The sequence below is a fragment of the Equus przewalskii genome, chromosome 8 (genome assembly GCF_037783145.1).
Source record: "Equus przewalskii isolate Varuska chromosome 8, EquPr2, whole genome shotgun sequence".
NCBI lineage: Eukaryota > Metazoa > Chordata > Mammalia > Perissodactyla > Equidae > Equus > Equus przewalskii.
The window spans coordinates 17,000,376-17,017,723 of record NC_091838.1 but is presented as its reverse complement, the minus strand read 5'-3'; the positions used below and the strand labels follow the sequence as shown (position 1 = coordinate 17,017,723).

The 17,348-nt window shown below is 36.2% G+C and overlaps 1 protein-coding gene across 1 annotated transcript in view; it reads left to right on the top strand.

Annotated features, from left to right (window-relative positions):
• C8H8orf34 (chromosome 8 C8orf34 homolog) overlaps positions 1–17,348 on the top strand; it is a 370,490-nt gene that overhangs the window by 110,430 nt on the left and 242,712 nt on the right. Inside the window, 1 exon segment of the mRNA XM_008518734.2 lies at positions 1,540–1,568. Coding sequence (XP_008516956.2) covers positions 1,540–1,568 — 29 coding nt within the window.

The window sequence follows — 17,348 nt, the reverse complement described above, 5'->3', positions numbered from 1 at the left end:
TTTTTTTTGAGGAATATTAGCCCTGTGCTAACTACTGCCAATCCTCCGCTTTTTGCTGAGGAAGACTGGCCCTGAGCTAACATCCATGCTCATCTTCCTCTGCTTTATATGTGGGATGCCTACTGCAGCATGGCATGCCAAGCGGTGCCATGTCTGCACCCGGGATCCGAACCGGCGAAGCCCCGGCCACCGAGAAGCGGAACGTGTGAACTTAACTGCTGCGCCACCAGGCCGGCCCCTTATTTTCTTGAGACTAGTGTCAGGTTCTCTTTCCCAGCCTAGCTCATTCCTTCTTGTACTTTATAGTCTGCTGAACTTTAGCTTTAACCTGTTTTTATTTTCTCTGTGTTCTCCTGAACTTCAAATTTTAGACGTTTCGTTGTCTCTTGGCCCATCCCACGATGGGGTTTGACACCAGCTTCCCTTAGCCCCATGCCCCAAACCTGACTGCTGGCTGCACCTGCTCCAATGCCCGGCCTTAGTGCGCATGTTCAGCCCTAGGCACACCATGGTTCAAACAAAGGGGGAAGTGAGATGATGGGAGGATGATGTCTTTAGCTTGACCTGATGAGACTGAAATGCATACAGGGATTTAGCGACTAGCTCAGGAAGAAAGCCTGTGCCTGTGGTAAAGATTTGCTGGTCATCACCATATAGGGAAATAAAAATGTCAATGGTGTGGGTTAGATTACTAGGTGAAGTATGTCAAGTGAAGAGAAAAGACAGCTCAGCAAAAAAGCTTTAGCATTTCAGGAAAGGACTCCCTCTTCCCAAAGAAGAGGATTCCTGTGAAGGAGACAAAGAAAGAGAATAGAAGAGAGTGGACAGCATTTCAAGAAAGAGAGTGGGGCTAACAACATCTGTCTTCACAGGAAAATAAATTAAAGACTAAAATTTTTTACGTTACTGACTTTGAACAATTTTGGAGGCATGCTAAAGACAGAAATTAGACTGATGTACAGTGAGGAATGTGTGGATGTTGAGAAAGGGAATTTGTGAAGAGGAGTCATTTACCCATTGGCTCAAAGAGCTGTCAATCTAAGAGAACGTGGGACAAATTCCTTAAGCTCTCTAGTCTGCTCCTCACCTGTAAGATAAGGGAATTAAAATCACTAATCTCAAGCCACCATTCTGCCGTAATATTTTATCACTCTAGAAGTCTAAATCAGTTCTTAAGAAAGAACAAAATTAGAACAGGCTAAGTTGTATTTGATTGTCATTACAACATAAGGACATCTCTACAATTGTTTTTGCAAATTTGTTCTGTCTTTAACAACCTACAAGTGGTGTGGTACTTGTTTTGTTTTTGTTGCATCATTTGCGTTGTTTCAGCAGTTCATGCTGTCATAGTTGAATTAAATTCCTAATTTGTTTTCTTTAGTAGACAGTATGTGCCACATTATTTTGAAACACTAATCAAAAGAAAAAATAGAATGGAAAATGTGCTAGTTTTGCAAATAGAACTTTGTTTTTGTTTTTAACATTAGGTTATTGAAGATTGCTTCTAAAACTTTTTTATAAATCTCTTTTCACTCCCAGGTATTGCAATTTCAGATGAACTCGATAAGGTAAGTTGAACTATACATCTAATCAAAAAGATACAGAAGTTACATTTTAATCTACTCTCTAAATGAAAAAGTTTCTGAAATGTAAAATGTTCAAATGTAATTTATGTGATGATACCATTTTAAAACTTCCAAAGTTATATGCTTAGATTCTTTTGTGAAAGTTATTGCATGAAATATATAATATCACCTACTCTTTTGAGTTAAGGCTTTTAGAATTTGGTTAGGGAAAACTGAATCACTGAATCATTGTATTAAAAAATGAAAACTAATGTTGTATTATGTAAACTATTTGATTTCTGCTTGTATCTGTATGATGGTGATGATGATGATATGGAAGACACTTGTACTTTACTATAGCTACCCTTTGGAAACCAAACTCAGTAAGTTTTTTGTTGTTTTTTTCTTCTAAATTCCATGATGCCAAGAGAACATGACGGTACCTTGCATTGGGGTGATAGTTGTGAAGGTGATGAGAAGTGAGATGAATAGGACTATATTTTAATAGTTGTGTCAACAGAACTTGCTAATGGACGGGATGTGGGGGGTTGTAGAAGAAATCAGTCAATGATGATTCCTAGGTTTGGAGGATGAGCAACTACATGAACTTGGTGCCATTTACCAAAATTGGAAAAACTAGGGAAGGAGCAAATTTGGCAGGTTGGGATAGCATCAAGAGATTTTCGTTTTAGTTATTTATTTTGAGTTGTGTGTTAAACACGTTTATATGAGTTGCTGCTCATGAGAGAGATTTCATTTAGAGTTACACATTTAGGAATCCTTGGGATAGAAGTTCTCACTTTTGATATTAAGATGCCTTTACACTCTTAAAAATTATAGAGGACCCCAAAATCTTTGATTTATATAGATTATATCTATCAATATTTACTACGTTAGAAATTAAAACTGAAATTTTTTTACATGTTCACTCATTTAAAAAATAGTGATAAAACCATTACATTAATAAAAGTAACATTTTATGAAAGATGCTTTATTTTCCAAAATAAGGTATTAGTGAGAAAGTTACATTATTTGCATTAAAAAAATCTTTAATGTCTGGCTTAATTTAAAACTGCTAGATTTCCGTATCTGCTTCTGCATTGGATCTGTTGTGATATGTTGTTTTGGCTGAAAAAAACCTCTTGCAGCAGATATGTAATTGGAAAAGTGAGAAGCTCCTGAAACAGCCATCAGTATTTGGTGAACATTGGTCTAGATATCTCTCTAAACAGAAAAAATATCGAAATTTGGCTTGGTGTCTAGTTATATAGGTAGAAAGAAAATATTGCACAAGAAATGAGATCATCTAAATCATGACATTTTAAAATAAACTATAATATAATAATTATATTATTTTTATAAAAATAAATTTAATATTCTTGTATTCCAAATAGGAATATACCTTTTGAACTTTGTACTGTAAAAATACATTTCTGATTCACTAAATAAATAAATAAAATTGATGAATATACTCTTAAATATGAATTCCCTGTGATAAACCATCGTAATATTTTAAAATTATTTTCATTTGTATCTGTAGTATGTCCATGTGAAGCTAGATGGTGACTAGATACAATAGCAAGTAGAATAAGTGGCAGGTGTGGTCTCCTGGCTTCGTCCTGCCTGTCTAGTCTCCCTCCTTCTGTCCCTCCTTGTCTTCAGCCCAGCTGGTCTCCTTCTTATATCATGACCTTCCTTACAATTTGCAGAAATTACAAATCCCCACTCTTGCAGTTACATTCTATGTTCCTTTTAACTGCAAAGACATAACCATCACTATTTCTAGGTTCATTTGCTCCTTCCAATATATTCTGCAAAGCCCTGGTTGCCTGAGCCGTAAATTGGCTTGTGTGACTCTACTTGACTCTTGTCCTTCTCTTTTTTCTGGGCTCCGATTTGCAGCCAGGTTGGTGTCTCCACCTTTTTTGGTGAGCTAAAGAATGTACTAATTGTTCTTTGAACTGAAAATGGATTTCACCCTTGCTGGGTAGAATTGTGGATGCCCTGACACTTGGTTAAATGTCATCCTCAGGACACAGCTTCCCCTTCTCACCCTCTCTTCTAAGCACTAGCTCAGGGGAGTTTCCCTTTAACTAAGTTGCATGACACTGCTGATTTTCATTACTTACCTAATGTTCCTGTTTTTGAAGACTTCATGGAAACTGCTAAAATTTATTGCACATTTATTATTTTTCCTTTTTATTGAGGAAGATGCCAACAATTTTCATAAATAAGCTTTTCTTGAAAGAAATATTTATTTCAGTGCGAAAAACTCATTCCCACTCTCACACCTGATTTTCAAGAGTACCACATATTACCAAGGAAACTCAGGCTTCCAGAGACATAGCCACCATCCTTTGCCTGCCTGGAAAGCTTCCTTGGATGAGAGGGCGGGCCTGCCTCATGCTGCCCTCTGCTGGCCATGAAGCTCACGGTCCTGCATTTTCCTCAGTAAGAAAATGTGAATCTCAGGCAGGTACTTAAAACAACAGTCAAACAGAATGATTGACAATTTGTGTTGACCTGACACCTTTAATCTAATAATAAAAATCAATACAGCTTCTTCCTTTTAATCTTCCATTAGCAATTTTGAGGGTTCATTAGAGATGTGTTTTTCTTAACCTTAATAAAATACTGATCTTCCACTATCATATTCTAATTCAATTATAATTTCATTGATATTCTTTTTTCTGTGACTTTTAAAGTTATTTTATGAATTCTGATAAAGATAATAAAAGTTAGTAATTCTATTTAAAATGGAAAAATAAAATAAACCAGAGGCTGATGTTATTTTTAAGGTTTTTTTTTAAAAAAATATTGTGGCTATTCTATCATTTTCTTATTCATTAGTCTTTTCCTTTCCCTTTGCTTAGTCAGTGCATTGATTTTCTGTTGCTGCTGTAACAAATTCAAACAACACAAATTTATTATCTTACGGTTGTGTAGTGAAGAAGTTCAACATGAGTCTCCTTGGGCTAAAATCAAGCTGTCAAGGGCTGCACTCCTTCCTGAAGGTCCAGAGGATGTCTGTTTCCTTGCCCTTCCAGCTTCTAGAGGCTGCTCCCTTCCCTGGTGCGTGGCCCCTTTCCTCCACCTTCAAAAGTGGCAGCTTCTCATCTCTCTAACTGCAGAAAGGCTCGCCACTTTTGTGGAATCATGTGATTAGGGTGCGACCACCTGGCTAAGCTGCACAATCTCATTTTAACATCTTTAACCTTAATCAAGTCCCTTTTGCCATGGAATGGAACATGTTCACAGGTTTTGGGACTGGGACATGGACATCTTTGGGAATCCATTATTTTGCCTATATAAACACTATGCAAGTTCAGATAATATTACCTTTCATATCTGTGTCTAATTCTTCATGCTCCTGCCATTCCAATTCATCCTTCAAAATGCCATGTAGTAGACACGGCTGGTGCCTGCTCAGTTACCCTTCACCAGGGCAGTGTGACCCAGTCTTCAACTGCTGTGAGTGTTGGATGGTTATAGACTCACCCTTCTTCTGAGGATTGCTTCAATCCAATGGGAGCCATCCTGCCAAGAGATGCCTGGGTTGGCCCTCAGCCAGTGATTGGCTGGCGTAAGGCTCTGAGTTGTCATTTACATTCTAGAGCTCCCTCTGGGATCAGACTGGGAGTAGACTCCAGCTGAACCCGTATCTTTGCCCAGCTTCTTCCCTCGTCTTCTCCTGCTTCCCTCACTCTCTGAAAAGATTCACTTAAGAGAGCACCTTCCATATATGACTTTTTCAGCCTCTGGTTCTAGGGAACCCTACCTAGGGAATCCTGCTAAAAATTTTCCACGACTCCCTACTACTTACCAAATTAAGTCCAGATTTCTAAGACTAGAGTTAACAATCTCCACTTGTCTCTCAAATCTATATCTTATGCTTTATTTCCATCGTTCTCTCTATTCAGAGTCTGCTATGCGCAACAAGGAACAGTGTAAGGCAGACATACTACAGTATTTCCTGGTCATATTTTTTATGTATTTCCACAGTTTTGCTCATTGTCATTCCCTCCTCTCTCTCTGACTGTTTTCCGTCCTTTGAGCTCCAGCCTTCCCTGATCACTCTTGCAGAAGGTGGTCTCACCTTCTGTGGGCTCTTAGAGAACACAGGAACCACATCTCCAATGACACTTCTTGTCTCATAGGAACTTTTGCTCTTCTTCCTTTGCTTGAAGAAGTAGCCTTTTATTCTGGAAAAACTGAGAGATAGGCCTTGGATTGAATCTTGGTTCCTGCCATTTACTAATTATGTGAACTTCAGGAGGTGATTTATAGATGCTGAGCTTTAGTTTCCTTCTTTGTGAAATGTAATGGTTTTAGTAATTATTAAAAATAACATCAACTACTTTCCCACTCAAAAATAATTTTAGGTAGATTGCTAAAATATCTAAAATATAAAAGTTTTTAAAGAAATATTTGGGAAAATCATTTCAAAGTGAAGAGAGCATAGGAACAATATGAGCCCCCTGCATGAAATGAAGTCTTGAGGTTTGATATCGTTTCTCCAATTGAGCCACAATTGAGCTTTTTCATTACTTGATGTCATCACCACCTATAGGATCATAGCAAACCAGTTGTTCACAGGAAAACCACCTATTTCTTCTACTGAATCCTAAGAAAAATGTCTTCCATTTATCCTCATGAAGTAGATGCTGTACAGTGTATCAATAATATCCTAAAATATATTCGTTTACTTCTCTGCATGAAAAGACACAATCAACAGAGTAAAAAGGCAGCTTTTGGAATATGAGAAATATTTGAAAATCATATATCTGATAAGAGGTTAATATCCAGAATATATAAAGAACTCCTACAACTCATCAACAGCAAAATAAATAACCTGATTAAAAATGGACAAAGGACTTGAATAGACATTTCTCCAAAGATGATGTACAAATGGCCAGCAAGCATACGAAAAGATGCTCAATGTCACAAATCATTAGAGAAATGTAAAGCAAAACCACAATAAGATACCACCTGATACCCATTAGGAGGACTACTTCAAAGAAACAGGAAATAATAAGTGTGGTGAGGATGTGGAGAAATTGGAACCCTTGCTCACTGTTGGTGGGAATGTAAAATGATGCAGTCACTATGGACAACAGTATGACAGTTCTTAAAAACACTAAAAATAAAATTACCTGATGATCTAGTAATCCTACTTCTGTGTATGTATATCAAAAAGAATTGAAAGCAAGACCTCAAAGAGTTATTTGCACACCTGTGTTCATTGTAGCATTATTCACAATAGTCAAAAGGTGGAAGCAATCCAAGTGTCCATTGATGGATGAATAAACTATAAATATATATATATTTATGTACAACAGAATATTACTGAGTCTTAAAAAAGAAGGAAATCCTGCCACATGCTTCAACATGGATGAACATTGAGGACATTATGCTAAATGAAAAAAGCCATTCACAAAAAGACATATCCTGTCTGATTCCACTTATATGAGGTATCTAAAGTAGTCAAATTCATAGAAACAGGAAGTAGAATGATGGTTGCCAGAGGTTGAAGGGAGGGAGAAATGGGAGTTGTTCAATGGGTATAGGGTTTCACTTTTGCAAGATGAAAGCGATCTGCTCAACATTAGTTTGTACAGAGATTGGTTGCACAGACGTACTTAACATTGCTGGACTATATGCTTAAAAATGGTTAAGATGGTAAATTTTATGTTACATGTTTTTTTACCACAATTTTGAAAAATATATTTTTACAGTAAATAAAGTCATTAGTTTCATAGCAGTTCTTCAAATAATGTCTACTGACCTAGGCAGATATCATAACGCAAAAGCAAAGTTCAGTTAGAACAATTCCACGGAAGTCTCAATAGTGAGGTGCAGGGCAGGCTCCCTGATGTTCTGGCTTACGTAAAAGATACATTTCAGAGTATTTAGAGTTGAGGAAAGTTTGTCTATCTTTTGGAGAACTCAGCAGACTGTTCTCTTTAACTAGCTCTCATTACCTTTAAATGATAGTGAGTTTGAGTTTCTAGTTCATAAATCTTTAAATAGATATTAAACTGTTTCATTCTAGACCTTGGAGTAAGCATTTCTCACAGATTATGCCATTTTATCCTAATGAAAAAATAGCTCACATTTATCGAGAACTTACTACCTGCCAGTGATGTTCTAAATTATTTACCTGCGTTGTCTCATTTCATATTTACTAATACCCTTCAAAGTAGAGACTATTATTCCCATTTGACAGGTGACAAAATTGGGATGCAGAGAGGTGAATAAACTTACCAGAGGTTATGTAAGTAGAAAGTACAAGTGGAACACAAACCCAAGAAAATTAATTCCAGAGTCCATTCTCTTGACAAATATATCACGTTTATGATAGAGGTACTGTTATTCACCAGTCTAATAGGTGAAAAAAGAGAATTTTGTAAGTTCTACTTGGTCCTGTAGAAAATGGAAGAACTGGAACTCAAACCCAGACAGTCTTATACTCTCGATCTCTCCAGAAGATTATGTCAGTATAGTTCCTATTATAGTACCTGGTGCTGAATAATCACTCAATTAATAATTGCTATTTTTATTAGAAACTCTTGGCTCACAGTGCCTACTAAGCCTTGGGTAAATGTTGAGTTAATAACTAGCTGGAACTAAAAACCTTTTATTTCTCTAATCTACTTGTTCTACCTTTTGTAATCTTTTACCATTTTCCCCTCTATTAAGACATTTTCTTTGGGTTGTTTTGTTATGTTAGGGGCTGTAATTTGTTCTAATATGACAGTGATTTGGAAAGAGAGTTAGACGGTGTAGTGTTCACGCTCACAAATAATGTTTCAGCGTGGAAGTTGAATACATGAGACCATGTAAAAGACTAACCAGGCAGGTGGTGGTAGGTTGTGTTCATCAAGCACATAGTGTGGCGGGCGCTGTGCCCAGTGCTTTCAGTGCACTTTCTCTCTGACATTCACTGCAGCCCTGGGAGAAAGCTCTCGTTATCTCCATTTTACCCGCAGGACATTGAAGCCCGCAGAGTTTGGTACTTTACACAAACTTACAGATAGAGATGATATACTGCTGAACTAGAGTTGAGTACAAATTTAATTCCAAAACCCATTTTGTTAACCACTCTGATATCTTGCCTCACTGAAAAGCTAAGAAGCTCAAAGAGAGCCTATTTGCTATTACTTCAGCCTGTCTGGTGCAGTCATAACGTGCCATGGCCTTTCCCGCCACTTGATGGTTGCCTCCCTGAGTATACCACTAGAGGGGCTGAAATCTTAACTCCTTTAAAGTCAGATTGTTTTTCACCAGATAGCTTTGTTTTGCTATTTACTTTCCATGTCTATTAATTTCTCCACAGGCAAACAAATTTGAATTCTATTCCTTTTTTGGCCACTATTTGGAGAATGGTTTGGGGATTTCTTACATCTAGTAGGACATACTTAAATTGTTATGTTCCTCTTGTCTTGCTTCTGTGTTCCAGAATCTCTTGCCTGCCCACATGTGACTGACATGTGCCTCAGATGATATTTTTGGCAGTAGAGAAAAATCCATCAAACTGCTTTCTATGCTGTGTTGGTCAAATGTTTGATTTATAGCAGCTAACAGTCCTAATATTAAGGGAGACAGCCAGTAGGATTGTTGTCTGTGCTTTGTCCTAAAAGCCTGACTCTCAAAAATGAAATGTGGAAAATGACAATCAAGGAAAAAGATTTGCAGTTTCCATCACAGACAAAGCTTTAATAACCCTAATTATAGGGCACTTCTAACAAATAGGGAATGAGAGACCTAAATTCCACTACAAATGAACCATCTGAACAGATTGTTCACAGAAAAAAAGGTGAAAATGCTTCTTAGTTATATGAAAAGATGCTCAGCCTCGTTCAAAATAATAGAAATGCAAATTAAACACCACTGCTAGCCTAGCAGATTTACAATAATCCCCAAGTTTGTTAAAATACTCTTTTGGCAAGGCTCTGGAAAAACAGGCACTTTCACACATTGCTGGTGGAGATGCAGAAGCGTACAAACACTATGGAGGGAAAGTTTTCAATATCTAAAAAATTATACGTGAATTATTCCTTGATCAAATGATCCTGCTTCTGTGAGTGTATTCCAAGGACACACTGGCAAAAATATGAAAAGATCTATGTGTGTGACTATCTGAGTGAGTGTAATGAAGCTATGGATACATATTTGCTTATATGGAAGCCAAAAGAACCTGCATCTGTAAAACACACATAAACAATTGTTTTTTAAAAGTTACCTATGGGAGATGGGAAGGCATGGAGAGTAGAAGTGAGGAAAGGTATAGAGAGTAGAGGATAGGGATGGGAACTTGACTTATTAGAACCTTGAATATATGACTTTGGAACCATTTAAATACTTCATATAACAAAGTTAAATCTTAGTAATTTCTAATAATCAAAAGCAAAATGAAACAAATGAGTAAAACTGTATTTCAACACACTGAGATGAACTAATTCAAGCCATTATAAACAGAGTGGTTTGATGGTTCTCTAGGGGGATATACCCTAAAGACAGAGGGAACAGCAGCACGCTCTTAAACTGTTTTTAGTAATTGTGTTGGTAATGATAGTGTTGATATTATTATAAAAAGACTTGTGTATGCTTTGTGTGATATAGCAAAGAAGTAATTATGTTGATATCCCTAAGAACCAGAATTGTTGGCATAGGGGAAAGGAAATACAGCTGTAAGATCAATATATGTAAGTAAAAATCCTATAATCCTGTTTTGAATTGGAACTATGATTAAGAATGCATAATAACTTTTGTCTTAAAAAATAACATCTACTCTACTGGTAGTGAGCACAACTAGAGCCCAGATATTGTTATCTAAATATCATTCTCTATTAAAAGGAACCAGGACTCTTTGCAGAAATGGCTGAGCCTAGGGCTGCAGCTGAGAAAGTACAAGTTGAGTCTGGAATATCTTTTAGTGCCAGAAAGTAAGGATGCAATCAAAGAGTGATGGAACATGTCAAAAGGACACAGGAACCTGCTTGTAGGGGCTCCTACTGGGAACATTAAAGCCTAAAAATAAAGAATGATAGTAATGTGTTGTAGTTCATTGAATAAAATAATAATTCGTAAGTCCACACTGACATACCCACATATACATATATACGTAAATAGAAGTGAAGGAGAAGCTCTTTCTCACAGTAGAGTACCAGCAAACAAATTTAGAGGGAATGGTGATGTTAGAAAATCACAAATTGGCAACCATCATAGTAATTGATGCAGGCAAGGGTCAGCAAAGGATGCTAAAATTAGTGGGTTAAATTTTGATGAATTACGGGATATCTACATAGTCTCAAAGTTATTCGCAGAAGATACTTAATAATTAACAAGAGAAAAGTAGCAGCTTTATAATGAGAAACATGGAAGACACCACCTTAACCAAGTGATCAAGGTTAACATCACTAGTGTTGGGGACAAATCAATATCACGTGACTTTTGATATGAAAAGAATACATCTCTTCTGTGTTATTTTTTCCAAAACTGCGTGACTTGAATATAATCATGAAGAAACATTGGAGAAACACAAATTGAGGGGCCTCCTAAAAAATAACTGGCCCTGAGCCAGCTCCGATGGCCTAGTGGTTAAAGTTTGGTGCATATCACTTTAGCAGCCTGGGTTCAATTACCTGTCGTGGAACCATACCGCCTGTCTGTCAGTTGCCATGCTGTGGCAGTGGCTCACATAGAAGAAGTAGAATGATTTACAACTAGGATATGCCACCATGTACTGGGGCTTTAGGGAGGAAAAAAAAATAACTGGCCCATATTTTGAAAAAAAACATGAAGGTCATAAATGTCAAAGACTGAAAAGTGTTCCACATTAAAGGAGATAAAAAAATAATTGAATGCCATATGTAATGCAGGATTTTCTTTTGCCATAGGCAACATTAGTCAAATAATTGGGGAAATTGAAACCAGACTGGTATATTAGTATTGTATCAATGTTAATTACTGATTTTGATAATTGCTCTGTGGCCATAGAAGGAAATGTCCTTCTTTCTAGGACATGCTGGTGGGCTTAGGAGTAAAGAAGTATGATGTCTGCAACTTACCTTCAAATGGTTCACTTCAACCAATACTGTTGACATTATCACATTAACAACATTTGGGCAATCTTCATGAAGGGGATACAGGAATTCTTTTTTTCTCACCTTTTCTGTAAGCCTCAATTATGTCAAAATAAAATATTTAAAACGTGATTATTTCTTAGATCTGTCCATTATTACCAACCCCAAAACAATGAGTACCCCCAGTGTCCAGATTCTAGTCTTAAAATATATTTTCCATTAAAAGGAATCAGAATCCCTTGGAATAACGGCTGATTCCAGGTTGGAAGCAGACAATGTACAAAGTGAACCTAACATATCTTGTCATGTCAGAAGGCAAGAGCGCTGTGAAAGACCACTAGGATTGTGTCAGAAGAGCTCAGAAGGCAACATAAATAGTCTCCCACTGGAAAGAACTGAGAATACTTGAACATGACTTAAGAAGAGTAACTGCAATGCAGTGAATTATATCTAATATTTTAACATCCATATGTTTATCCAAAAAATTAATCTTTAGAGGATGTTAGGGGACCGAAGTTATTTTCAAAACTGGTAAAAGTAAAGGGAAAGAATCAAACATTTAATCCTATACAAATTGTACTTCAGGGTAACCAAACATTTGATGACAGGAAGTTTCTCTTTACAGGAGTATTCCAGCAAATAAATAAATGTGGAATTATAAAATTAGACAATCACTGTTTGGCAATTCCTAGTGAATTAATGGATCTAAGCAATAATTATCAGTCCTGCCAACATCACTAAAGAAGAGTCAGCGGGATGTTATGTGCCTCCAGATGAAGCTATAACGTTCTCTCTGAAGCAGCGTTGGCGCAAACGAAAACAACAACAACAAAACTTTATCCAGAACTAACTACTAATTTACAGAAATTACAAGGGGCAGCGGAACATTTCAGACCACATCACAGGGCTGGAAAGGGAAAAATCCAGACTGTGGGAAACTCACAGAACAAACAACTCGGGGTTTTTGATCAACAACAAAATTGTAAGAGAAAAAATGAGACAGAGGAGGAGAACCAGGAGATTAAAAGACACGTAAAACACTGTCAGTCAGTCACCACATGTGGAGTCTTGCTTAGAGTCTGACTTGTGCAAACAAACCGAGATAACTTCCCTGAGATAATCAGGGAAATTTGAAAACTAATTAGATATTTGTTGTTATTAAAGAATATTGTTACCTTATCATTAGGTATGATAATGATTATTGTATTTGTTTCCAAAAAAGTGCTCTTACGTTTTAGAGGTATGTACTGGACTATTTACAAATGATATGATACGGTGAATGGGATTTTCTTTGAAATGATATGCACAGGGAAGGGGGGATGCAGAGGGAACGTGAGTGGAGATAAGGATAAAGTGAATTTACCCATGAGTTGATAATTGGTGAAATGTGTGTGGATACAAAGGGGATTATTTTACTCTTCTTTCTATTTTTGTATTAGCATAAAAATTTAATAATAAAGAGTAAAAAGTTTTAGATTATGGGTAGAAGGGTGCAGAAGATAGCAGAGAAAAAGAGGAGGGATGAGATTGGGTGCCTGTGAGGGCTAGCACATATGCTAGATACGTTTTGATATGTTATTGAATTTAGTTCTTGTAGCAATCCAGTGAAGTGGTTGTGCTTTTCCTCTTTTACAAATAAGGACACTGAGGCTAGAATGATTAAGTGATTTGCCGAAGGTCTCAGAATTAGTGCTTAGCGGAACTGGAATAAATACTCCCCTGCTGGCTTCTGATTCTTTCTCTGTTTGACGCCAAATCCATGCTTTTCCCTTACACTATCCACTGTACTCCACCATAAAAGGGGAAAATCTGAAAATGGATTTAATGCATTATTTTAGCAACTTTATTGAGATATAATTCACATAATAAAATCTACCTTTTTAAAGTATACAGTTTAGTGATTTTTAGTGTGTTCACAGAGTTCTGTAACCATTACCACTACCTAAGTTTGGAACATTTTCATCACCCCAGAAAGAAACCACATACCCATTCTCCATTCTTTCTAACCTCTCAGCCCTAGACAACCACTAGTTTACTTTCTATCTCTATAGATTTGCCTATTCTGGAAACTTCATGTAAATGCAGTCATACGATCTCTGGTCTCTTGTAGCTCTCCTCTTTCATTTGGCATAATATTTTCCAGGTTTATTGATGTTGTAGCAAGTATCGGTACTTCATTCCTTTTTATAGCTGAATAATAGTCTACCATATGAATATACCACATTTTCTTTATTCATTCATCAATTCATGGGCATTTGAGCTGTTTCCACTTTTCATCTATTATAAGTAATGTTTCTATGAACATTCATGTATACATTTTTGTGTGGACATGCGTTTTCACTTCTCTTGGGCATATGTATAGGGAATGGAAATGCTGGATCATAGGATACTCTGTGTTTAACTTTTTGAGGAACTGCCAAACTGTTTTTCACAGTGGCAGCACCATTTTCCATTCCAGCCAGCAAGTGTGAGGGTTGCAATTTCTCCATTTCTTTGCTAACACTTGTTGTCTTTTAAGTTATCCTCATGGGTGTGAAGTAGTATTTTATTATGGTTTTGATTTACATTTCCCTAACAACTAATAATGTTGATAATGCATTATTGAACCATTGAATCATACGTTACCTAAATTTTGTCATTCTTTTATTCAATCTACAAATGTTTATCAAGTACTGTCTATATGCCAGACCTTAGAAAAGATGAAATGACAATTCATCTTTTGTAACTGTAGGCAAGAATGCTGGTAGCTGGTGGGCTTGGTGATGAGAAGATTAATAAATTCTCTGCTGAATGCTTTCATTTTCTCAGTGAAATAAGAAGCAACATGACCATCTGAGAATTGGGAGAGAGAGAGGAGATGTCAAAATTAACTGAGGAGTGAAAATATATCTGAACCCAAAGAGCAAAACATAGCTAATTGAACTTCAATAAGACATGTGCATTTTTAACTTTACTAGATAATGTAGAGTTTCTCTGTAAAGAGCTTGTATCAATTTACACTTCTACCAACAGTTTCTAGTAATATGTTTTGCTCCCAATCCTTGCTAACATTATTTCTCATGGATTCAATTAGTGATTTTATAATTTTTAATAAGATTGAATGCCAACCTGTCTCATTTGCTCATTTTTATGGCCCAGTTATTTTTTTTCTTTAGACTTATATGAGTTTATTATATATTCTGGATGTCAACCCTTGTTGGTTATGTGTGTCTCAAATATATTCTCTAATTTTAAGTCTTGTCACTTTTTAAATAGAACCTTCTGCTAACAGAAATTTTTAACATTAACTTGTAATATTTTGTTTGAGAAACTCTTTCCTACTTGATGTCATGAAAATATTGTTTTTCATTTTCTCCTAAGAGTTCTATTTTTCACATTTAGGTCTTTAATCCGCCTGAAATTATTTTTTTAATATAGTAAGAAGTTGGAACATATTTTCCCCATATAGATAATAAATTTCCTATAACTATTTACTGAAAAGTTCATCATTTGTTCATCAATATTCATGCTTCTGTCACTTTTATTGTTTCTGGACCCTTTATTTTCTTCTATTGCCTATTTGCCTGTTTCTATCATTCCATTGAGTTTAGAGTTGCATTGTATTTTAGATTGGTATGAGAGAATTGGTGTCTTTACATTTCTGTGTCATTCTATCTATGAACATGGCATATTTCCATTTAATTAAATATTATAATGTTTTCCCATAAAGTCGTATAGTTGTATTCAAAATGATCATGCAAATTTTTATTAAATTGACTCCTAGATACCTTGTATTTTTAGCTATTATTGTAAACAGTATCTGTTTTATAAATTACATTTTAAAACTTGCTGGCATATAGGAATTAAATTTCATCTTAAATTCAGTAAGGTTGCTGAACTCATTAATTTATAACTTGTCTCTGAATTCTCTTGATTTTTCTATGTAGAAAAATATATGTGAATGATGATAGTTTTGGGGTGTTTTCCCATTAAGTGATGAGACTGATGTGGAATAACCACATGAAACACTCCTAATAGAAAAGGGATATAAGAGGTTTATACAAATTACTGCTTCATAGCAATTCTCGAATAAGAATATTGCTGGGCACATGTCATCAGGTCTTTCTAAGGGGTGGAGAGGTATTCCATGATTGAGCCCCAGTTCGGTTCCCTGGGAGTGGAAACTTGGTTCCCTGAGAGTCTCCATCTGTTGTTTTCCACAGCTCGTGGTACCACTCTTTGGAGGTTTCTTTCTCTTTTTGTTAATCTCTTTTTTTCATTTTTTATTTTTTAATTTTTTTTAATTTTTATTTTTTTCAAATGTATGTCATATTTCAGATTCTGGATACATTACGTCATGTTCACCACCCGAACACTAATTATAGTGCATCCCCTCACATGTGACCCTAATCACCCCTTTTGCCCTCCCCTCTCCCCCCTTCCCCAATGGTAACCACCAGTCCAGTCTCCAATGCTATGTGTTTTTTTTTTTTTTTTGGCGTTTTTATCTTCTACTTATGAGTGAGATCATATGGCATTTGAGTTTCTCCCTCTGACTTATTTCACTCAGCATAATACCCTCAAGGTCCATCCATGTTGTCACAAATGGCTGGATTTCGTCATTTCTTATGGCTGAGTAGTAGTCCATCGTGTATAAACACCACATCTTCTTTATCCATTCGTCCCTTGATGGGCACCTAGGTTGCTTCCAAGTCTTGGCTATTGTGTATAATGCCGCAATGAACATAGGGGTGCAAGTATCTTTATGCCTTTGTGTTTTCAAGTTCTTTTGGCCACTTTTGAAGAGGGCATTGGAAAAGATGCCTTTGAGCCACTTCTTCAGCTTTCTTCCTTCCTGTAGAAAAATGGGGACCCAAAGGACTGTTTATATCTTGAATAGTCTTAGTTTCTTTTACTTCAGGCTGGTGCTTTTGCTAGTTCAACTGTCTCAAGTAATTTATGGGTTTCCTATGTATTTGATTCCTCTCTCCTTCTTGTGCCAAAAATTACATCCACCATTCTTTTCAAGACATGCCTCTCATCTCTCTCTTTAGATTAATTACTGATATTTTATGTGTTGTGAAGTAACATCCTTAATAGACACCATCTAAATTTTTTTAAGTGTCTTAATAAAGAGTCTTATAGCCACATTTGTGTTTCTTCTTTACCATGAGGCCTTGTCTTTCTGGCAGGGCCACAGAGTTAATATTTGTACAAGGATTTATCTTAATTTAAAAATCATAAGCTGTCTGGAAAGGCTGGAAATGAGAAACCCAGCCAGACTCTTAATATTTCCTCTAAGTTTTGCTTGCAAACTGGTCATTTATTTCCCTCACTCATCTGTTTCTTGAAGAAACTTAACATATGTAGCTAGAAGCAATAGGTAATGTTTATAAATTTTTCCTGGAGATCTCCTTACCCAGTTTTTAAAGTTTGTTAGTTACACTTTCTATCTTACCACATTACCATAGATTATAGTTTTACCAATTGTTTAAAACCACGTAACACTGGTCTCCATTTTTCCAGCCTCATATAATAATTTATTCACCATTTTTACAGCTGATAAGTTCTACTGATCATTTAAAGAATTAACACCAATCCTTCTCAAACTATTCCCAAAAATTTGAAGAGGAGGGAACACTCCCAAACTCATTTTATGAGGCCAGCATTACCCTGATACCAAAGCCAGATAAGGACATTGCAAGAAAAGAAAACTAGA